The sequence below is a fragment of the Octopus bimaculoides genome, chromosome 3, assembly GCF_046866305.1.
Source record: "Octopus bimaculoides isolate indiv1 chromosome 3, ASM4686630v1, whole genome shotgun sequence".
Lineage (NCBI taxonomy): Eukaryota > Metazoa > Mollusca > Cephalopoda > Octopoda > Octopodidae > Octopus > Octopus bimaculoides.
This window is the reverse complement of record NC_142930.1, coordinates 132,832,965-132,858,146: the sequence shown is the minus strand read 5'-3', so window position 1 is coordinate 132,858,146 and position 25,182 is coordinate 132,832,965. Positions and strand designations below refer to the sequence as shown.

The following is a 25,182-nucleotide window of genomic DNA, read 5'->3' as shown; positions in this document are numbered from 1 at the left end:
GCAGATAACCATCTGATATATATATATATATATATATATATATATATATATATATATATATATATATATATATATATAAAAGTATATATATAACAGTATCACGGTGATTCCTTCTGATAAGGGGCCTCTACAGAAAGGCCCCAGCACAAGAATGGACCTGCTATGTAGCAAGTTATTGAAACTTGGTATTCTGCAAACATTACTCAGCCTCAGTTGTACTGTTATGGCCAGTGTTTGTCTAGACTACCTAAAAAACCAACATGTGCTTGCTGCACTTGCTGGAGGCGCCCTCTTTTGCTCTTTTTGTGTAAGTATTGAGAAATTCATTTTCTGAACATTTTAAACAAAAGTGATTTTATTCTACCAAACAAATGACCTAACTTTTGCTTTTACAACTTTATTTTTATTATTACTTTACATTTTGAGTTCAAATTCAGCTGTGCTTGACTTTGTTTTTCACCTTTTCAATATCAATGAAATGAATTCCAGTTACTTACTTCATCATCATCGTTTAACATCCGCTTTCCATGCTAGCATGGGTTGGACGATTTGACTGAGGACCAGTGAACCAGATGGCTGCACCAGGCTCCAATCTGATATGGTAGTGTTTCTACAGCTGGATGCCCTTCCTAACGCCAACCACTCAGAGAATGTAGTGGGTTCTTTTACGTGCCACCGGCACGAAGGCCAGTCAGGAGGTACTGGCAATGGCCACACTTGACATGGTGTATTGTACGTGACACCTGCACAGGAGCCAGTCTAGTGGTACTGGCAACGAACTCGCTCGAATGTCTTTTCACGTGCCACTGGCACAAGTGCCAGGAAGGCGATGTTTGGCTCTATGTAATTGACTTACCCTCTTGCCCCCAAATTTCTGGCCTCATGCCTACAGTAGAAAGGATTCTTCTTCTTCTTCTTCTTCTTCTTCTTCTTCTTCTTCTTCTTCTTCTTCTTCTTCTTCTTCTTCTTCTTCTTCTTCTTCTTCTTCTTCTTCTTCTTCTTCTTCTTCTTCTTCTTATTATTATTATTATTATTATTATTATTATTATTATTATTATTAAGGCGATGAGCTGGCAGAATAGTTAGCATGCTGGACGAAATGCTTAGTGCTATTTCGCCTGTCGCTACTTTCTAAGTTCAAATTCCGCCAGGGTCGACTTTGCCTTTCATCCTTTGGGGTCAATAAAATAAGTACCAGTTGAACACAGGGGTTGATGTGATCGACTCAATAATAGTATTATTAGACTGATTTCTAATATTGACTTTAAACCATAAATTTGGTGTGCTTTTTAGGGTTGCAGTGCAGAGTGATAATAATTCTCTCTAATTTTGGCTTGAGACCAGCAATTTTTAGAGGAAGGGGTCAAGTTGATATTAATAATCAATATATCTACAATCAGCACACCAGTACACTAGCACTTTATTGGCTTTGGAGGTATAAAGGAGAAAGTCGACCTCAGCGAGATTTGAACTCAGAATGTAAAGAAATGTCATTAAGCATTTTGTTTGACATACTAATGATTCTACCACCTCATTGCCTGAGTGGAAGGAGATAATAATAATAATAATAATAATAATAATTATTATTATTATTATTTCCATTCTAGGCACAAGGCCTTGAAAAGCTCTTGGAGGAAGGGGGCTAGTTGATTAAATCGACCCCAGTATGTAACTGGTACTTATTTCATCGACCCTGAAAGGAAGAAAGGCAAAGTTGACCTTGGCGGAATTTGAACTCAGAATGCAGCAGCAGACAAAATACTGCTAAGCATTTCACCTGGTGTGCTAACAATTCTGCCAAATAATAATAATAATAATGATAAATGATTATAGATAAGGAAAAGTGAAGCTGCTTATTTATCAACCCATCATGTCTGTTTGATTCCAGGATCGTAAAGAAAGAGGATGGAAAACAAAAATACAATCCCTCAAAACTTGAAATAGGAAGAACAGTAAAGGTCGCACTTGTAATAATTGGTGCATTGGGAACAGTAAGCAATGATATACAGAAATGGCTGAAGGAGATTCAAATAGAATGTCTGTGTCTGGTAGAGCTGCTACAGAAAGTTTGTCTCTTAGGGACAGGAAGGATTATCAGGAGGATTCTAAGCTCTTGAAAGACAGCTGAAAACTTGTAGATACTTAAGGTTACAGGTAGTAACCCACTGTCCACATAATCCCTACCAGGAATAAGACCGAATAATAATAAAACTGATGTCTAATATCTTTTACTTGTTTCAGTCATTAGATTGCAGTCATGCTGGGGTACCACCTTGAAGAATTTTTAGTCAAATGAACTGACCCCAGTACCATTTTTTCTTAAAGCCTGGTACTTATTTCATCAGTCTTTTTTGAGACTGTAAAGTAACGTATTGAAATATTGCCAGTCTGGTGGGTTTTGAACTTTGAATGTAAAGCAATATACTGAAATACTGCGAGTCATTTTGTCGATATGTACGACTAATTAATCCCTGTATCATTATTGTTTGTTATTTACAATAACAAAACCCGTAGAAATGTAGCCAACACAAAGAGTAGAACAAAATGCATATTGGTATTTAGTTTTGTTTCTCCTAGTTCTGTGTTCAAATTTGCATTTCTTTCCTCCAAGACTGGCAAAATAAGTATCTACCAGTAATATCTCTCTCTTCATGTGCCTTGCCTGTTTTACAGGCATCAATAATCATGGACCTCTATGCTAAAATCTGAAGATTAATGATTTTCTTTGAAAAAGGTACAGCAGTGGTTTCTTGTCTTTTTCTGATTTATTTACAGTTTACTCTGTTAGTCTCCTGCTCCCCAAAATTTATCCTTGAGGCACAGCTCCTACCTAACCCTTAGACAAGGACACTGGTTCATGTGACATCAGGGTAGTCCACACAATAGTTGGTCTTTGTGATATATGTCTTGGGGCTGGCCCTTCACTGAGTCATGTAAGTCACAAGAACATCCTTTTTTGTTTGACTCATAACTAGGTTCCTTGACCAGTACTAACACTTTGGACCAAAGTGGAACTGGAAATAGTGGTAACTCCATACTCCACCCCGCTAAACCCATGAACTCTTCAGCTGGAGCCTCGCTACTGGTGAGGCTCTAGTTATTTGGTTAACTAAATTCTGGGTCTTCAAATCAAAAGTGATTGTGTACTTGCTAATGTGCTAATGTTGTCAATACTATAAATGTTGCTAATATGCTAATGCTTATTCGAGATTCATGAATGACAGTCTCATTTCTCTTTTCAAAGCTGAGATTGTGTAACATTTTAATCTGATCTATGTCTCAAGACAATTTACTTTGTTTTTGAACAAAGAATTTAAATAATTTTAATTTCATTGTAATTCCAATGGACTAAACCTATTTCTTTTCTCTAGCTGACAGTTTGTGGAATTATTGAAACAATAGGAGGAACACATTGGTTTTTCCGACACATCAACACAGTAAGTTTTGGAGGATCTTAATAATTTTTTAAAATATCATTTTTGATTAATTTCATTATCATCATCATCATCGTCGTTTAACGTCCGCTTTCCATGCTAGCATGGGTTGGACGATTTGACTGAGGACAGGTGAAACCAGATGGCTACACTAGGCTCCAATCTGATTTGGCAGAGTTTCTACAGCTGGATGCCTTTCCTAGCGCCATACATATGTAACTTATGTTACTTAATTACGAAAAGGTTTTAGCAATTAGGAATGTATTATTGTTAATATAATGTTTGATGGTGGTGAGCTGACAGAATCAGTACTGTGCTAAACAAAATGTTTAGCAACGTTTCTCCCAACTCCTTATGTTCTCAGTTCAAATGCCATTGAGATCAACTTTGCCCTTCATCCTTTTAGGAGTCAATAAAGTAAGTACAAGTTGAGCACTGGGGATGATGTAATTGATTAGCACCTCCCACAAAATTTCAGTTCTTTTGCCTGTTGTGGAAAGGATTATTAAACTAACTACAGTGACGAAACAGTTAAGTCTTTCATCAAAGACATCCCTACTGGATAGTACTGAAGATTAAGTGCTTAAAAATATAAGACTTAACTATGATTTGCAAGCAAGTGTCACTTGGTGGCTTGTATCATGCTCTTGTGTACCTATTGTGTCAGGAGCCATGATGTGACAGTTGGTGTGGTGGGAGAGAGAAAGCAAGAGATGTACACCAGTACCAGTGTGATACTCACTTTCTGCTGCATTGACAGGAGCAATGTGAAATGAAGAGTCTTGCTCAAGGATACTTCACTGGTATTAGAAAAATCAGAACTTTGGGACTCACCATTTTAACAGGAAAAATTTTTTAGGTAAATCTGCAATGAGATTCTTGTTATAATTAGTGTTTAGCTCCAACCCTATAATCAAGGGCCCTCTACCTGTGACCATCCTATATTTTTTTAGAAATTCCTAGGACTTCATTAATGCTTGCTTTCCATTTTTAAATATAAAGTTGTTGGATATAAGATAGATTTCACTGCTATTTCTAGCAGGTTGATCATCTCATCCCAGCCTGGATGTATCATTATGTCAAGAATAGTTATTGAATTTCTGAATAATTTATTTCTTTTTCTTGTTTCAGAAGCCAGTTTTATTCCTTGTATGTGTAGTAGAATCAGTCATCTTTGTACCAGGTGCCATTGGGTTTTTTGGTCGATTGTGTTACTTGGTAAGTAATATAATTATTTTGGTTAAGGTGGTGAGCTGACAATGGTTAGCATGCCAGACAAAATGCTTAACGGCATTTCTTTCAACTTTTTGTTCTGAGCTCAAATTCTGCTGAGGTCTATTTTGCCCTTCATCCTTTTAGGGTTGATAAAATAAGTACCAGTTGAGCACTGAGGGTGATGTAATCAACTTACACCCACCCTTGAAATTGCTGGCCTTGTGCCAAAATTTGAAATCTGTATAATTATTATGGTTGTTGCTTTGCTCTGGGTTAACCAAGATCATTACCACCAAAGACTTTATAACAGTGACCAACCAGTCATTTTAGAAACATGCCTAGTGCTGCAGTGTCTAACATGTACTATTCTAATTTAAAGGGTTGGGATGTGATTTGAGGGAAATTTGGCTGCTATTTCTTACCGTTTGAGCAACCACGTACAAGTTACCTCTGCCTTTTTGCAGAACTTTCTCTTTTCTTTTCCTTTTTTTCTTTTTCATAGAAGATCCCTTCCTTTCTGAGAAATTTTTTCTTTTTTTTTTTTATCAATTTTATATGCTATATTTTTTATAGTTTCTTTTCTTTTCTGTTTTGGTTTTGTAGACTTGACTGAACAGGGTCTTGCTCTATTCAGTTGCCATGGCTACTGAACAAATTAGATTGTTTAGCTCATTCCGGTTTGCTTCTGTGAAAATATCTGTCTTTCTGTCTGTCTGTTTGTCTGACTATCTGACACAAACACACAAACGTGTATGTGTTTGTATCATCACCATATGTTGAAGTATATATGTGTGTGTGTGTGTGTGTGTGTGTGTGTGTGTGTGTGTGTGTGTGTGTGTGTGTATGTGTGTGTTTGTGTGTATATGTAATGTATATATAAATATATATGTATGTATAATTACATATATATGTGTGTATATGTGTAAATATATGAATATATATGTATATGTGTGGTGTCTATAAGTATGTTGGTGTCATGTAACTGGCACCTGTGCCAGTGGCACATAGAAAGCACCTTTCAAGTGTTGGGCCTCACGGAGGCAATGACAAACGACTGAGACTTTTGGCAATATGCTGTGCTTGAGTAGTTGTGGCAGATACTGGTGTCACACAACTGGCACCTGTGTTGGTGGCATGCAAAAGCACTCATTACACTCTTGGAGGGATTGGCATAGGAAGGGCATCCAATCGTAGAAACCATGCCGAATCAGACTGGAGTCTGGTGCAGCCCCCTAGCTTACCAGCTTTGGTGAAACTGTCCAACCTATGTCAACATGGACAATGAATGTTAAATGATGATGATGATATATATATATATAAATACACACACACGCACACACATATACATACATATGTGTGTAAGTCATCTAAGAGACCATAAGTCAGGGGAAAGATGCACTTGTCAGTAGAATGGGTATATTATTCAAAATGTATAGTATTAAATATCCATCACAGCTGATCTTACCAATCGGTTTTGCAGAAAGAATACAATGGAGTGTTAGGCAACAAATGTGTTGGGTGGTGGTGGGAGATAGTTTATTTTGTGGGGCGTCCGCATTATTTTGTGCATGTATGTATGTGGGTGCCTTGGCATGTACTTTCGTCAAACTCATTTTTCCAGGCTCAAGGACATTGGTGGAAGGTAGTTTGCAGAAGGTCGAGGCAGGGGAACTGTGGTTGCAGTCATGGTGGGGCGTGCAAGTACGATAGAATGTACTTCCTTTCATGCAGGCAAGGATTGAACACCTCACTCCTGCTATTCAGGTAACCACCCAGGCATTGGGTACCTTTTAAAATTGCCCTCTTCTCAGCCAGGCATAATCTGCATTTCCTGCTGCTATTGGAGTATGGTTTACTTCTTTCTAGGGTCTTCCACTTTATGCTGTACTCTGTGGTGCTTTCTTTCAAAGTTCAAATATGCTTCGCTAAGGTTGTGGCATTATGTCTCTCTGAGATGTTAAATGAGGACTTGTGGTTATTAAAGCAGTTTCTGAAGGAGCCTTTCTTTGCCCCCACATACTTCTGCGTGCTCGGTTGTCCATTGGGTCCTGTTGCTGTTACGTCTGCCTCGTAAACAACTGTTTCTGTATTGCAATGGCCATTTAGTGGACAAGTTATGTTATTCCTGCATGAGCATCCTGCAGTGCATTTAGTGTAAAAAAGATTTTAGTAGGTAGACCCAGACCCAAGGTTGAAGCCTACCTACAAAATTATATATAGGTGGTATAAGGTGGTGCTCCAGCATTGCCACACTCAAATGACTGAAACAAGTAAAAGAATAAAAGAATATATATATATATACACATATACATATACATACATACCTATCTATCTATCTATCTATCTATCTATCTATCTATCTATTTGCCTGCCTGCCTGCCTGCCTGCCTACCTCTCTACCTACCTACCTACCTACCTACCTACCTATCCATCCATCCATCTATCTATCCATCCATCTATCCATCCATCCATCCATCCATCCATCTATCTATCTATCTATCTATCTGTATGTATGTATGTATATATGTATTCTATTTTGCTCAATTTCCTGCAGATGTCTGGTTAGTTCATAGCTTGAGAAAGTGTCTCAATTGATCCATGTTTATTGATTTTGTGATGGTCACCGGCCACTTTTACTATTTCCTTCTTTTTTTATTGCTGTTGTTGATATATTTTCCCCATTGTTAACTGTGATTAATCTATTGTAGTGTATAGTTTTAGTGTGTTTATTGTTAAGCATAGGATCTTGAGCATATTTTAGTTCTGGATGGATACATGCTTCCCTGTTTCCATGGGAACTTATGAGACCTTCATCCTCATTTTTTTCTCTCTCTGTCATTTTGTCTTACTGTGATCTTAGTTCTTTATTTAAATATGTTAATGATTCTTTTGTGATGTTACTATTGGGTTTTTGAAGGCTTTTTACATACACAAATAACTGTTGTGAAGGGTCATGTCTTTTGTATGATGGATTCCATTGTAGCACTTTCATTGGATTGATGGAGCTAGTGTTATTTGCTCCACCATTTCTTGAAATTTTGTTTTATTTCGATGGATGCTAACAATATTTTTGTGATGTTACTATTGCGTTTTTGATGGCCTTTTTCATACACAAGTAACTGTTGTGAAGGGTCATGTCTTTTGTATGATGGATTCCATTGTACCACTTCCATTGGGTAGAGGAAGCTAGTGTTATTTGTTCCATCATTTCTTGTAATTTTGTTTTATTTCGCTGGATGCTAACAGTAAGAAGTTGTTCTCTTAGTTGGGGGCAGGTTAACCTTGAGAAGACACTTTCTATGGCATTCATGCTAACTGTACTTTGCAGCAACGTTACACTGGATGCATGCTACAGTGTTCATTGTTAGTCCTAGAGCAGAAACCCTTACTGTTTGTGTGATATGACAGAATCTCTTGTTGCATAGTGATGAGGAATCTCTCCTTCGTCCACAACCTTTCAACTCGCTACTCTTTTCTTCATAGCAAGGACTTACCCTTAAGGCCAGAAGCCACCTTTCTTCTCTCTCTCTCACACACACACACACATTTGCACATATGAACACACACACACACACACTTGTACACACACATACTCACACACGTATACACAAACACACACACACTTGTCCATAAACACACACACACACACACACTCACACACGTGTGCATGCACACATGCACACACACACACATTTGTACATACACACACATATTTGTACATACACACACATATATACATACTCGTACGTGTACATGCGTATGCACACACATGCACTCATTTTATTTTACAAATTTCGAAATACATAAAGACTTTACAGAAAACGGAGAGAACTGTGTGAAAGTAATGTTTAATTTGAGAGTTATAGAAAGCATTTTATAAATGAAACGTTTCTCTCATTGCCTTGACAAGATTTTTGCTTCTGGACCCCAGCTTGAGAATATCTTAAGGAGAGGTCCAGAGTTTCAAGGACAAACAATATGAAGTCATTTGCATACAACTCACTGATTTTGTCTGCTGTAAACTTACTTTCTCTATGTAACATCATCATCATCTTTTAAAGTGTGCCTGCCATACTGAGTTGAACAGTTTGACAGGACCTGACAAATTGAAAGGATTGCATTGCACTCCAGTATCTGGTTTGGTATGGTTTCCGTGGCTAGATGCCCTTACTAATGCCAACCACTTTACAGAGTGTACCGGGCACTTTTATATCATGGCACCAGCACTAGTGAAGTCACCATGTAGCTTGCAAGATTAAGATTCCCTTTGATTGAACACAACTACAGGAGAGAGGGAAGCAGCATTATGCCAAGAAATAAAATATTGAACTATAAAAAGAAGCCAGTACTGGTGGCACTTAAAGAGTGTGGTTGATACCACTGCTGCCTAACTGGCACCCATGCTGGTGGAATGTAAAAATCACCCACTACACTCTTGGAGTGGTTGACGTTAGGAAGGGCATCCAGCTGTAGAAACCTTGCCAGATCAGATTGGAGCTTGGTGCAGCCTCCTGGCTTGCCAGTCCTCAGTCAAACTGTTCAACTCATGTACCTAGGGTCCTATCAGAAGCAACTGTCATTACACTTTCCAGCTGGATTTCCAAATCAACTGAGATTATGATATTATCCAACCATCTCATTCTTTGTGGCTCAAAGAATCTGTCTAGCGATTCTTTACTTTGACATTCTAATCACATATCTGCAGTATCAGAGCTGTGACTTCTCAATGCAGAGATGAAGTAGTAGCTCAACCTGGAGAGACTCCTTGATTTCCAAGCAATGAACCCTGATGAATAACATTGCTCCAGAGATCCTTCAGAGGAACCCGATTTTAGTTCCTTGTATTTGCAATTGTACTCTTTTGGTCATTACCTATGACCATAGGTGAGAATAGGCACAGAAACTGAATTGAAGATAATGAGTTTAGTTTTTTTTACTAGCCTCTCCTCTTATATATGTATGTGTATATACATACAAATATCTCTGTGCATGTGTATGTGTGTGTGTGTGTTTATGCATGTGTGTGTGCGTGTGTTTATGCATGTGTGTGTGTGTGTGTGTGGTTGTGTGTGTGTGTGTGTGTGTGTGTGTGTGTGTGTGTGTGGTTGTGTGTGATTTAGAGCTGTGCATTCATAAATGGATAGAGAGGAAAAAAGATGAATAGCTAGAGAAAAAGACTGAGAATGAGTGAAGTAGGCACTGCGGTTACTATTTCTTAGATCACAAAATCATGTCCAGCCTGTCAGATGGACATTTATTCCTCCATGTCTCACCTATGTGAAGAATAGGTGCTAAGTCTTATCCAGGAGGTGATTCATCTCTCATCTCACTCAGTGTTAGAGAAACTGGAAGTAATTATTAACTTTTTGCGATTCTGCAGTTCATGGATATATTGATACACTTACGCATGCATACACATACAGAAAGGTTCATACATAGATGCACATAGACACAGCTTCATATAAATACTTATAAAACTCAACAGAAGTTACAATGAAACTGTTTATATTTAGTAGTCATTATTAGAGGCTTTTACTTGTGCTGGCAGCTATGGTCTGTAATGAGTTAACACTTTGCCAATACAAATTTATAATTAAAACTGCAGACAAGTAAGGATTAATTCATTGATCAAATAGAATTACCGTTATGTTACTCGTTTCATGCGAGTGTTGCCAACAATATTTTTGGCTGCATGACGATAGAAAAGTGTAAATCTGAAAACAAAAAAGAAAAAAAAAAAAGAAAGGAAAAGCAATACCCCCTCCTTCTCCCAGCAAACTATTTCATAAGTCAATAGGGAGCCTGTGCATATTTGCCCTCTTTGGTAGAAATAGCAGCCAAATTTACCTCATATAACACTTTACCATCTTAAAAGGGAATGGGGATGGATAATGTTGTTGATGTATACTTTAAAAAGTATAAGAAACTGAAGGATGTGATGGCCATAAATGGAGTGCCTTTGATCATAGACAGCTAACTATTTTAAAACTGGTTTCAAATTTTGGGACAAGGCCATCAATTTTGGGGTGGGTTAAGTTGATTACATTGACCCCAGTGTTCAAATGGTACTTATTTTATAAACCCCCGCCTGCGAAAAGATGAAAGGCAAAGTCAACCCTGGAGGAATTTGAACTCAGAACATAGAGATGGATGGAATGCCACAAAGCATTTTATCCAGCATGCTAATAATTCTTCCAGCTGACTACCTTAGATTATCTTAATATTGGAGACAAAAGATTAGTATATAATCCTAGCGGGATCCCTTGTGAGTCATAAAACCAGTTACCTCGTTTCCATTCGGTACAAGTAACAAAGACCACAACATTTACTTTGAATGATGACCCATTTACAGCTGAGTGGACTGGAGCAATCTGAAGTGAAGTGTTTTATTCAAGAGCACAATGTACTGCCCAGCTTAGTAATTGAAATTATGATCTAACAATTGTGAGTTTAAAACCTGAAACACTAAGTCATATGGTTAGAGTCTGAGGAAATCAATGATAGTTTGTGTCAGCTAAAATAACTTCTGTCTCTTAACAGGGATGGCTAAAAAAGTTTGTTTCCCAACCACATGGTTTTAGGTTCAGCACCACTGCATGGCACCTAAGGCAATTGTCTTCTACTTAAGCCCCAGGCTAATTATAGCTATTATAATAGAGGAGGTTAAGGCCAACAGTCCACGAGAACGCCTATAAGTTGATGACCTTGGTCTTAAAGCTGTATCTGTAATAGATTTAGAGAATAAATGTCCTGTCTCAGAAGCAAAATCTAGAAGAAAGAAAACCAAGAGTTGTATCCATAATTAATCTAGCTGATATAGAATAACTCAACAGTGAGGGAGTCAAAGTCTACAAGACAGCTGTTCATTCTAGAGAGGGTGGTGTCTTCCAGTTTAGCAAAAGAAATTTGTACATATGCTTGCATTTGCTGAAAATTTTGGACCTGGAATTAAGTAGTGTTGTAAAATTATTGGATCTAAAAAGAATGTGTGATCTTTCAGCTATGCATAGCTTGCATCTCTCTGATCCATTTACATATGACATAAATTTCTCCATGATTCTCCACTTTATTGTATGTAGTGTTCAGTTGGTTTCAGATCCCACCAATAGCAGCTTGAAAGACAGACCTCGGAAAATAATGTGGTTTACCTCCTGCCTTTCTCTCTAAATGTTAAAACTAGTGTAGGCAAGAAATTATTGACATTGTTAAATAGGCATTTCTCAGTAAACCATAAATATAGAAACATTTTTAATAGACACTTGATGAAATGTCATACAGCTGCTGCCCCAATATGAGAAACATTATCACTTGTAATATGAGAAACATTATTACTTGTAATATGAGAAACATTATCACTTGCAAGCCACATCAAGAGCCCACTATGTTTTATATGCATGCATGTATATATACATGCAAACACACACACACATGCATACAAAGCAAAGCGCTGTTGCTGCAGTTGAAACATATGTAGGTGAGTGTTATTTATGCTGTAGAAAACTTTTTAATAAAAAAGTATTGAATGTGAATAAATCTCCACTCTCCTCTTCATTATCAATTATATTTACATACATATGTGTGTGTGTGTGTGTGTGTGTGTGTGTGTGTGTGTGTGCATGTATTATTGTCTCATGTTATTTGTGATTGTAATAATGGAATTGAATTGTATAAAAAGATTTTTTTCATATTTCAGATAAATGTAATTCGAAGATACAGTCCTGAAGCATCACTAAATATTGATTTTGTAAGTTGAAATAATTATCATTTCACCATTTCTGTTGATTCTATATTCAAAGATCACTTAAAGTGAATCATCAACTGGACATTTCTTACATTGGCATCAGCCACATAATGGTAATTGCAAAAGAACCAGAACTATTATGTTCTGGCTGAGTTCATTTCCCTTACTTCTGCTGTGGTTACCTCCTGAACCTACTGGATTGTGGACATGCCAAAGAGATAGCCTCTAAAAGTTTATGAGTAATTGCTGCAAAACTTCCTTCAGACTGAGCCATACCATCTTCAAAAGGCAATATGGTTGTAGTTGGACTGCAGATTTTGATTGTTGGTGTCCTCAGCTTGGACTCATTTGTAGCTAAATAACACTTAACAGCGAAAAAGAATGCAACATGTTTAGATTACCATATGGCACTCCAAATGATAAACCATAGCATGTTTGAGGGTGTAGTAGGGTTCCTCATTAGTTAGAAGTTTGACAGAGCTGAAACAGTTGAATTACTCAATGGTTATGCCCTTTAAATAGCTGAGGGTTGATGGGGGTCTCAGATATGATCCTCACTCCTCACCACACACTGTGGCCTCTTGATGCTGCTGTACATTCCATCAGGGTCCTCACCATTTAACGCTTGATGCTACTGCTCCATCTTCACCTTTGTTACCTGCAGACCATTTTTTATCCACTTTTATTATATGTGCCTTGATAATGTGACCAAAATATTGCACTTTTCACTATCTGGCTTTCATTACCAATCTTCATTCTGATTCCTCCTCCTCCTCCTCCTTGTATTTGCACCTATTTCTTTACAGCAAGAATTTTTCTCCATAACAAGATGATTTTCTTATGGGTTCGAATATGCCTCAAGCATATTTGGATTGGTAACAAGTCTATTTATAAACGTCACTGCTTAACGCTGTCACCCCATATTATGCACACACACACATACACAATGTCATTTCTTGATTCTGAATGTTTGTGGTATTGGTCCCTCACAACTTTTAGCAAGTTTAAAATTATGTTATTTTGTGCTGTACACTATTTACCATTTTTATGGTGTCCCTCTTTGCTTGACATTCTAAGCACATGCTTATTTGCTCAATGGTTAATTCAGCACTGATGTCACTGAACAGTGAGCTCAAATGTGCATATGACTGGTGTAGTCATACTCAACTCAGTGTTTGTCACTCTCTACCAGGAAAATAGTGGAGGATGAATTCTTTTTCTACTCTAGGCACAAGGCCCGAAATTTTTGGGGAGGGGGCCAGTTGATTAGATCAACCTCAGTACGCAACTGGTACATAATTTACCAGCCCTGAAAGGATGAAAGGCAAAGTCAACTTTGGTGGAATTTGAACTCAGAATGTAAAGACAGTCGAAATACCGCTAAGCATTTCACCCGGTGTACTAACGTTTCTTATTTCTTTATTGCCCACAAGGAGCTAAACATAGAGGGGACAAACAAGGACAGACAAAGGGATTAAGTCGATTACATCAACCCCACTGTGTAACTAGTATCTAATTTATCGACCCCGAAAGGATGAAAGGCAAAGTTGACCTCGGCGGAATTTGAACTCAGAACGTAACAGCAGACGAAATACAGCTAAGCATTTCGCCTAGCGTACTAACATTTCTTATTTCTTTACTGCCCACAAGAGGCTACACACAGTGGGGACACACAAGGACAGACAAACGGATTAAGCCCGGCGTACTAACGTTTCTGCCAGCTCGCCGCCTTAATAGTGGAGGATGAATTAACTATGTAAAGGGAGAGAGTCAGTTCAATGAACACTTCTAGTTTTAACGATTACCAATTAATGTAGGATTTAACAAGTTTATTAAAACAGGAAGAGAAATTACATTTGGTCAGCTGTACTTGGCCTTCTAAAAGTTTTCTAGTTGCACTTGTCTCGTAAGTGATGTGATTTGAGACCGTATCATGAAACTGAACAAATTAATGACAAAATGGCCATTTTAAAGGGGTCATTTAGCTAATTAAAAACGACACGAAGACTGTTAAATTTACTTTCGTTAATTTCTCAAGATGTTAGTGATCTGGCTAGTTGTGCATCGAAAATTTCACATCTCACCCCACCCCCAAACAATTATGAAATGAATTCAACTGTTTTTTTTTTGCTTTAGATGCTTTTAGATGACCAAAATAGCTCTTTTACGATGTGTTTATTTTAAAAATTCTGTTATTAATATACTAACTCTAGAACCTTGGAGCATTTAGTCACTTCTCTTTATATTGTGAATTCTGTCTTTCATACTTTCGGGGACGATAAATTTAGTTCCAGCTATGTATCTCCTGGGCTCATATGATCAACCCTACCCTCTCATAAAATGCATGGCCTCATAAAACGCAATATTGAAACACAAGAAACGAGAGTTACTGCCCTTTACCTTATCTTGGCAAGCTATGTTTATTGCTATCGAGTTCTCTCTTAGGAAATATGTTGAAATTATTACCTTATTGCGTTCACAATAAAAGCTCTCAGAATTCCCAAGGAATTAAACTTACACGCATACAGACACAATAAAGAGGTGCGTACGTAACAGCAGATAAGTGAGGTATAGGTTACACGAAGGAAAGATGAGAGCAAGCTATTTATGAAACAGTAGGATGTATTTATATACTCTCGGTTTAAAACAATTTAATACTACATCGTTATGACTCTTAGTTTTATAGAGGGGGAGTGGTTTCTAGATTAGATTTATCGACTAGTTATAATCTTGGCTCCGTGATTATGTTTGTTTTATTTCAGAATTAAACAGGGCCGAGCTATAAATATCTTTCACAGATTTTACACACAAGCACATACAAATATGTACAAGTCCATATATATATATATATATATATATATATATATATATATATATATATATATATATATATATATATATATATATATATATATATATATATATATATATATATATATATTCTTTTACGTGTTTACGGCCATGCTAGAGCATGTTGATGTGGAGCTTAACAACAGCTTACAAACAGCTCTACATTTCCTTCAGATATTCTTTTCTTCTCTAGGCACAAGGCCTGAAAATTTTGGGGAGGGGGCCAGTCGATTAGATTGACCCCAGTATGCAACTGATACTTAATTTATCGACCCTGAAAGATGAGAGGCAAAGTCGACCTCGGCAGAATTTGAACTCAGGACATAATGACAGACGAAATACCGCTAAGCATTTCACCCGGAATGCTAACGTTTCTGCCAGCTCACCGCGTTTTCCTTCATTTCCTTCAGATATTACAAGATGGAATCACTGATATATATATATATATGACAGGCTTCATTCAGTTTCTTTCATCCTATCAAATCCACTCAGCCAGAGGCTACAAAAGACACTTGCCTAAGGTACCATGTAGAAGGACTGAACCTAGAATCATGTATCTGAGAAATAAAATAAACCTCTTAACCACACATCCTCACCTATGCCTATGTCATACCTGTGTCTAAATGAAAAATGGTAACACTGAACAGAACAACATCAACATCAACAACACATATCATTCATTTATCACGTCAGTTTAGCATGGGTTTCTAGTAACTCCTCTCAGAATTTCAAAAAACTACAAAATATTTACAAATGCAATAAAGTATGCAGTTGCTTATTATATTGCATAAATGCAAGTTGCAACCCACTGCACATTTGAAGACCACCTACAGATGAACTGATGAATGAGCTTACACGTCATAGCTCAACCTCTTAAAAATAGCAGCCAAATCACATACTGTGCTGTAATCAGGACTGATGTAAAGCTAAACAACAAAAACAACAACAACAACAACACCAACAACAACCGTAACAACCTGCAAAGTGAAACGCCTACACCTTGATTTTAAATGTCAAGAGAATGGTTCAGAACAAAACCACAATGTTTTGATTCCTACAGCTGTTTAAGCATAAACGCCCACATAAATAAACACTATTTCACTCACCTGATTCTGATTGAGGGTTGGGGTAGGTACTGGGGGTTAGCAAAAAGCAACACACAAAAAAATAAAAAAATAAATGAGAGGTAAACAAAATGTGGAACCAAAATACTAAACCTGAGAGTTCCTCAAAACTCAGATTGTCTGATAGATTTCCCTATTCTTTTATTTGTTTCAGTCATTTGACTGCAGCCATGCTGGAGCACTGCTTTTAGTTGAACAAATCAACTATCTTTTGATAGTTGAGCAACTATCTTTTGATACGGACACAACACAGGCTACACTTTCAGGTTTATGGGATAAAGTTTACAGAAATAACCCAATAGGTTTATCATTAAATCCATGAAATATTATAGTAAGAGAATAGTAAGAGATTAATTGAGTAGCTTGAATATAAAAGGTTTCACTGTTTGCAAGATCCTAGTGTGATCCTGGTACTTATTGGATTAAAATACAATAGTTGGATCCACCATCAACATTAAATCACAAACTCTTTCTCATTATAAGATTATTAGATTCATTACATTTTAATAAAGTATAGATATTCTTCATCTAACCAATATTAGCTGTGAAGTAAAAGTAAAAGATGATAAGGTCAGAATAAAATATCAACACATATCCAGAGTTGTCTCCCATATTTTGTTATTTAAAGGTTAGTGGTTGCTTAATATTGTTTTTCTGGCAGAAATGTTAATACACCAAGCAAAATGCTTAGCAGTATTTCGTCTGTCTTTACGTTCTGAGTTCAAATTCTGCCGAGGTCGACTTTGCCTCTCATCCTTTCGGGGTCGATTAAATAAGTATCAGTTACGCACTGCGATCAGCGCAATCAACTTAATCCCTTTGTCTGTCCTTGTTTGTCCCCTCTGTGTTTAGTCCCCTGTGGGCAATAAAGAAATAAATATTGTTTTTCTTTAAGGCAGTGAGCTGGCAGAAATGTTAGCATGGCGAGCAAAATGCTTAGCAATATTTCATCTGTCTTTACATTCTGAGTTCAAATTCCACCGAGGTCGACTTTGCCTTTCATCCTTTCGAGGTTGATAAATTAAGTACCAGTTGCATACTAGGGTTGATCTAATTGACTGGCCCCCGCCCCCAAAATTTCGGGCCTCGTGCCCGGAGTAGAAAAGAATATTGTTTTAACTTTTTTATTTTTCTTATTGCATATCTATAATTTCTAGTTAATGTGTTGACTCTACAACAGTTCTCCTGAATAGTTTTTTTTTTTTTTTTAAATTTTGCAGCCAGTTCTACCTCTTGCAGTCATCAGTCCTGTTGCAGGATTATTAGCTTTTATGGTTTTCGGCATTACAATGTGTACTGCAGCTATACTTCACTACCATGAATCACCAGCCTGTTTACAAGTGGTGAGTTATCACTGTTTTACCTTTATTTCAGTTATTATTTAACTTTTCATAAAGCTTCTTATATTTTGTATTGAGTCAATGAGGGAGCCTCTATACAGTAACTTCAGTACCATAGCCAGGTTCTAAAGTCAGTGGGAATGAGCACATAAAAAAAGGACACTGGGACACATACCAAGCATTTAAAACTCATGTTGCTGATATTATTTGAAATATTTCAATAGTTATAATATACATAATTGCATTCTGCATTTGTTAATTTGATGTTTAAATGTCATTATGCATGAAACTTACAGTGGAGGCGCAATGGCCCAGTGGTTAGGGCAGCAGACTCGCGGTCATAGGATCGCGGTTTCGATTCCCAGACCGGGGGTTGTGAGTGTTTATTGAGCGAAAACACCTAAAGCTCCATGAGGCTCCGATAGGATGGTGGCGAACCCTGCTGTACTCTTTCACCACAACTTTCTCTCACTCTTACTTCCTGTTTCTGTTGTGCCTGTAATTCAAAGGGTCAGCCTTATCACACTGTGTCACGCTGAATATCCCCGAGAACTACGTTAAGGGTACACGTGTCTGTGGAGTGCTCAGCCACTTGCATGTTAATTTCACGAGCAGGCTGTTCTGTTGATCGGATCAGCTGGAACCCTCGACGTTGTAAGCGACGGAGTGCCAACGAACAATGAAACTTACAACTACTGATATTGGTGTGACATGAAAAAGATGAAGCTCCATGGAATTGGCTAGCATCAAGAGGTTATGATGTCAGGGTTGCTTTGGTTGTTCAGATGTCAGTGGCCACCAACGTGTCACAGGAGATTGAGCAGAAAGCTTAAAAACATGGGAAGTTGGTCAAATAAAGAAATGACAACAGAAAGTTCTTCAAAGGCCATGCAATTAACAAAAAAAAAAGAAGATATTTAACTTTTATTATGCAAGTAAACTAAAGATTTTAAAAAGATTATTGTAAAGGTGCTAATTCTAAAAAGTGTACTTAGTGATGGTGATAGTGGTGGTGGTGGTGGTAGTGGTGGTGGGGTAATTTGCTCCCCTTGCTCCTGTATTAGTTATTCCACTAAGTTACTCATCCTGGTAGAAATAGCATCTAAATCTCTCTTAAAGTAGAAGATTGGTATTTTGCCATTCAAACTGGTTGTATCCAGCCAAAAAAATTCTACCTGTTTTATATTCAAACTGGTCAGATCCTGCCACTCACACCTACCCTACAATATCATTCTGAAAATTCGTAATCATATCATCAAAATCTTGAAGCTATGGGAATAATGCATATTTATTCAAAACAATATGAATAAATCTATCAATCTGGTCAGAAGACTTGTCCAGACCAATACAATTCTTCCATGTTGGATGTCCCAGTCTTCCATAGCAATCTTCATATCCTCATATTGGTTTCAAATTTCAGCCCAAAGCCAGCAATTTTGGGGTGTGGGGCAAGTTGATTACTTTGACCCCAGTGTTCAACTTGTACTTATTTTATCAATCCTGAAAAGATGAAAAGCAAAGTTGGCCTTGGTGGAGTTTGAACTAAGAACATAAAGACAGATAAAATGTTGCTAAGCGTTTCACCTGGTGTGCCTACGATTCTGCCAGCTTGCTGCCACATCATATCCTCCTCATATTTCATAAAGTAATTTGAATGCTAAAGGGTTAAAACAGATGAACACATTTGATAACATATAACATGTCTTGGAAGAACATGTCCAACAAATAACATGTCCAACATATAACATGTCCAACATATAACATGTCTTGGAAGAAAGTTGGAGAGCTCTTAGCTGGGACATCTTTGATTGAATATCTACTTGATCAGGTTAATCTAAGGTTAAACATTCCCCCCATAGACCCGCACAATGACATGCAGCTCATTGCTTGGATTCACACTCCTAATTCATTATACAATGATAAAATGGATAGATAAAACTGGTAGCTTTATATAAGAGTGACGGTGATATTTGAAACAGTTGAATGAAAATACTGTAGGGAACTTATATTTCCAAGCCTAATCACATGATCATCCTTTGCTACACTTGACAGAGATTAAAGTCAGAGCCTTGGATTATTTGCAACTGCCATTAGATATGTTCACTCAATCATGTCACCCTTAACTTACAGTGCAAAAAATATTGTCACGTGATGTTAATGCACCAACTGACATATTGGGGAGCTTCCAAAAATTTCTAAGCCTAAATTGTGTGATCATCCTCTGCCAATCAAATTGTATTCTAAAGAGATACTAATTTGAGCCATGTTCTTTCCATGAAACAAGAGAATTTTTGAACTCTAATCAAAAGCAAGACAGTTGCAGCATAGTCCCATATCTTTTTATCTCACTTTTGAAAATCAGAAAAATCTGTAAAACTGGTTAAACCTATAAAAATACACCATCAGTATAAGCTTGGTGAGAATGGGACTTCGTTTCCATTCAGTATAGCATGAAGATGAAGTTTCATCTTCAATCAATATTGTTTGTGAAGAGATGGTAATTCATCTGCCATTGGTGAAAGATAGAGAGAGAGAGATTAAGCTTCATCTATCAGAATGGCTTGGTTGACATGATGCTTTATTTTCCATCAATATGGTTTGAAAAGATACATAGTGAAACTCCTCTCTCTTCAGAGAGAGAGTTTTCACCTCCTAATAATATAGTTTGGAGAGAGATGGGGCTTCAGTGAAGTAACTTGCTTAGATACAGTGATGACATCAAGTTATGTTTGTATGTCATATTGGACAGCAGATTTCATCAGATTAGCTGTGTTTCATAAAGTAACATATGTTCGAAACTTTCAGGATTTCATTTCAGTCTAAGAAATCATTATTTAGAAGGACAAAGGCAGCAATATCTTTGGTAGAAATGGTAGGGCATCAGACTAAATGAGTTACAAAGTGAAGTAGTAGAATCGAAGAATCTAGTGAGGGTTAAGATTAGCAAATAGTAAATATAAACAGCTCAGAGCTGAATAGGTTAGTTTGCAGAGTGGAATAGAAGTGGCCCTAGTTGTAGGAAGAGCCCTTATATTTGATAAAGGATCCTGCCTGAAATGACCATTCCAATTTGTTATGGCATTTTCAGAATTAAATACCTTACAGTTAGTTCTACCGGGTATGATCTTACCTTTGTGTCTTCTGAGCTTAGCAAAATATGTATTAACAATATGCCAAATTTGATTAAATTAATAATAAATCTCTAAAAATTCAATATTGTTTTCATTCAAAAATCAATATTAAAAAAAAAAAAAACATAAATATTTGTAAATCATTCTCTCTTTATTTTAACATCCTTAAATATTTTTATGACATGAATTTTTTTCATCTTTTCCCAGCATACTATATCTTACAACCCAGAAGCATGTGACCAGCCATTGATCGTCTGTACATCAGATATTGAAGATTCACAAGATTTTTTGCCATCTGACATTGCTTTTGATCAATCATTTGCAAGAAGACCCACAGATTTTGATGTTCCTTTACGAAGGTATCAAAAGATAAGATAGTTTTGTACTTAAAATGTAAAGAACAATTATGGAAGTGAACTGCTTTTGTTCAGTGGCGCAATGATGAATTCAACAAAATCTACACAGCTGTCAATGTTGATAGGTTATCAACTCAACAACAAACAAACATTGACTGTGGTTTTTATTCTTAGACATCTGAGTCATTTATGCTGTTTAAGGGGAAAAGCCATGTATTTGTGTGACTGTTTGGTATACACAGATTTATCACATACACTGCTAATGTCCTTGGGAAAGGCATTAACATCACAGATATCCACATCACACTTTCCCTGAAATTTAAGGTCTTTGTGCTGAGTGAAAAAAGGTATGTAAATTTGTTTGTCACCAACAAACAAAACAAATACCTTGATTTTTCTTAATGAAGGTTTTCATAACTATGCATTTTGCAATTCTATTTGCCACTAAAGTTTCGAATTTTAAAAAAGAAGTATTTTGGTTAAAACTGGTGGCAAAGAAATGGAAAGAAGAAATGAATATAGTCTTTATTGTAAAATGAAGAATTGTTAAAATTCATACATTCTTCACGGAATATTTATTTCATTAGTATCACAAGAGATCACCTTATTTTAATTTCTACTGAATTGAAATGCCAAGAGACAAAATGATTCCATAAAGTAAAAAATAATTAGAGAAATATGAACTCTCAGGTGTTTTGTGCTTAAAAGTGAACTATTTCTAGTGACTGAGTAAGGGCAGGGTTTATGCTTATATTTTCTAAAATAATTTTCAACTTTTTGTTAAATCTTTTGTTTTCCTTTCTCTTTAGTAACTGGCTGTCATTTTGTACAGTGACGATGGTTGTGGTGTAGAACATTATAGTAGACACTTAAAGCTACCTCACTTGTTAGTCTTTCACCATTTTCAGATTGATAAAATAAGTAATACAGTAATAATACCAGTAATATGCTAAGAATTATTTCAACTGACAATTCATTTTCCCTGTAAAGGACTGGCATTAAGCACAATCAAAATAAATTATGTAATCTTCAACCTTTAATAAAACGTGCTGCATCTTTTCTCTGTATCTTCTGCAACTAGAGATTCAGATCTATCAAATGTACCAAACACACTCAAATTAGATGTTTTGCAAACCTTACACTTCTCTATGCAATACTATGAGTTAATATGGCTATGCATTTTGGCACAGCTGTTTTAGCCCTGCTGATTTGGCATCACTGATTCAATGCTGCCTTATTTGATATTAGACGCTTTGTCTTCAGGACCTTTCGGCACTGAGAAAATTCTGTCTTTATTTTAGTTCATAGCAAACATGTAATCATGACTACTATTCTACTTTCTGCTTCACTTTATGTATGTGATGGCTGACGAAATATTGACAAAGTGTGGAAAAGAAAAAATTTCTCACAAAGGGTTTCCATGCATCTTTGACAAAGAAAAAATGGCAATGAATTAAAATTTTGGTGTTGTGAGCAGGAAAATTGGGGAAAGAGAACCATTAAGATGTATTAAATGACTCCAGTTGGTTCAAACACATCTATCTCTCACTCAGTTTGATTATGTATGTGTCTTTTCTTCATGCCTATTTGAAGTGGAGGACATGTTTATAGTAATTGGGGATCATTTAATATATTTTAATGTTTCTCACATTTTCTCTCTTTCTCACTCTGACTCTGTTTATGTGTTTTTTCTTCTTCATGCCTATGTGAAAAGGGGGACATACTTATAGTAATTGGAAGTCAGTCGATACATTTTAATGTTTCTCTGTCTGTCTGTCTATCTATCTATCTATCTATCTCTGATTATGTGTTTGCATTAGCATATTTCTCTATGTGTATGAGGAGAGGGAAGTGTTTATGTCATCTCTCATTCATTCTATCAGTAATGTGTATATTTCTACATGTGTGTGTGTATGTGTGTGTGTGTGTGTGTGTGTGTGTGTGTGTTTCTAGTGCCAAAAAAACAAAAAAAAAGGCCATTACCAACACAGTTCCTATATCCAGTCAGCCATGCCAAATTGTCAGCATCCAAACAGCCAAGCCCAATCATCTCATCCTGTAATATCATTTGTGAGTCAATATGACAGTCTCCATGTTGCTACTCAACTAGTTCTTTTTCATAACATTTATATTTTCATTCAATAACAGTCTTTGCAAAGGTTCCCTTAAGCAATGGCAGATTAGCTTTACTCATTCAGTTATAGGAAATTCAGTAAAAGTATTTGTTTAAAATTTGTTGTATCTTGGGAGGATCGTAACAAACACATGCACTGGTTCTATTTCACTTCTTTATTTTTTATTAGTCATTTGGTTAACCAATTAACTAACCAGTTGTTTGATTAATCATTTGGTCTGTCAGTCAATCAGCTAGGTTTTCCAAAGTTCTTTTGTTAGACTTGGAGTAGAGCGAGCATTGATGAGATTGCAAATGGTGACAAAAGGTTTTTGATAAACCTGGCTGGTTGATTGACTGAATGAATGTTTAACCAAGCAATCAGTTAATTAATTGGTTAAATGGTTAACCAATTGACCAAATAAAAATAAAAACAAAAGCAGAATAGAACCAGTGCATGTGTTTGTTATTTACATAATGACTCTTCTGAGATACAAAAAATTCCAACAGGAGTCAACATCAAGACTCTTGCAAACCAAATACACAAACAAGGATTCTTCATAATAACTACAATGGATGCTTCAATATTTGGTTACTGTTTGGAATACAATGCTTTACAAGATGAACACTTAAAAATATACACAGCCTACACTGCAAACTTGGTGCTGCTTTTTTTTCTCAAATAAAATAAATGTACATTCAGTAAATAAATGCAGTCTTAAAAAAATTTTTTGTGTGAAATGTAACAAAAATGTTATTATAATTTCTTTTTTAAATCGAAAAATTATTATTTCTAAATCTCTGAATGAGAAACATTCAGTAACAATACTCTAGAGTAAAGATTATTTGCCAACATAATGTGGCAGTCCTGGTTAGGACGACTGTTACTGTTATTTAGCCCCAGGAAACATCGTCTCCAGCTGGCTCCAGCTGACAGTGCGTTGATAGCCAGGTGGAGATGTTGTTTCTTGGGGCTAAATAACATTAACATTTGTCTTAATCCATTATGTTGGCAAATAATCTTTACTCAATTTCTTCTTTACTGATTCAATACTGTATTGTCCTTCCCTTCCCATCAGCAATTCTCTGGGTCATGCCAAATGGGAGTAGAAGAGATCTAAACATTAGAAATTCCATTCCTTTTCTGACTGATTTATGGATCATTTTTGCCAGCTGAATGAACTGGAGCAACATGAGATAAAGTGTCTTGCTCAAGGGCACAATGCGCCTTTGGGAATCAAACACACAACCTTACAACTGTGAGCTGAATAGCCTAACCATTGATACAAAGTTAAATACAGAGATGAGTCCAATAGCCAACAAGTATCATGAGGGAAAATTGGAAAAACTTTGGTGAGAGATTTCAAGCAACCATGAAACTGTCCAAGGGTAAAAGGGTAGGTATGAGTATATGATATTATTTACATTATTTACATTTGACAGATGTTTGTCCTCATCTTGTTTGTTGTTAACACAATGTTTCAGCTGATATACTCTCCAGCCTTCATCAGGTGTCCTAGGGAAATTTTGAACCTGGGTTCTCATTCCTAAGGTATTTTTTGATGTTGTTGTTGTTACTATTATTATTATTATTATTATTATTATTCCAGAGTGGTTGGCGTTAGGAAGGGCATCCAGCTGTAGAAACTCTGCCAAATAAGATTGGAGCCTGGTGTAGCCATCTGGTTCACCAGTCCTCAGTCAAATCGTCCAACCCATGCCAGCATGGAAAGCGGACGTTAAACGATGATGATGATGATGATGATGATGATTCCATCAAATGTAAATAATGTAAATAATGTACATAATTCCTCATGTCTCAAATATAGAACTGTATGAGTACATGATGTTTGTTGGAGGACAAAAGGGTGAAAAAAA

General features: G+C 36.5%; 1 protein-coding gene across 1 annotated transcript; it reads left to right on the top strand.

Annotated features, from left to right (window-relative positions):
- The first annotated feature begins 63 nt into the window (after positions 1-63).
- LOC106873903 (uncharacterized) lies at positions 64-24,031 on the top strand. The gene is made up of 6 exons (XM_014921434.3): positions 64-307; positions 3,372-3,437; positions 4,566-4,652; positions 12,343-12,393; positions 17,585-17,707; positions 21,043-24,031. Exons 1-6 carry the CDS (start codon positions 152-154, stop codon positions 21,211-21,213), a joined length of 654 nt encoding a protein of 217 aa, XP_014776920.1. The 5' UTR covers positions 64-151; the 3' UTR covers positions 21,214-24,031.
- Positions 24,032-25,182: the final 1,151 nt, after the last annotated feature.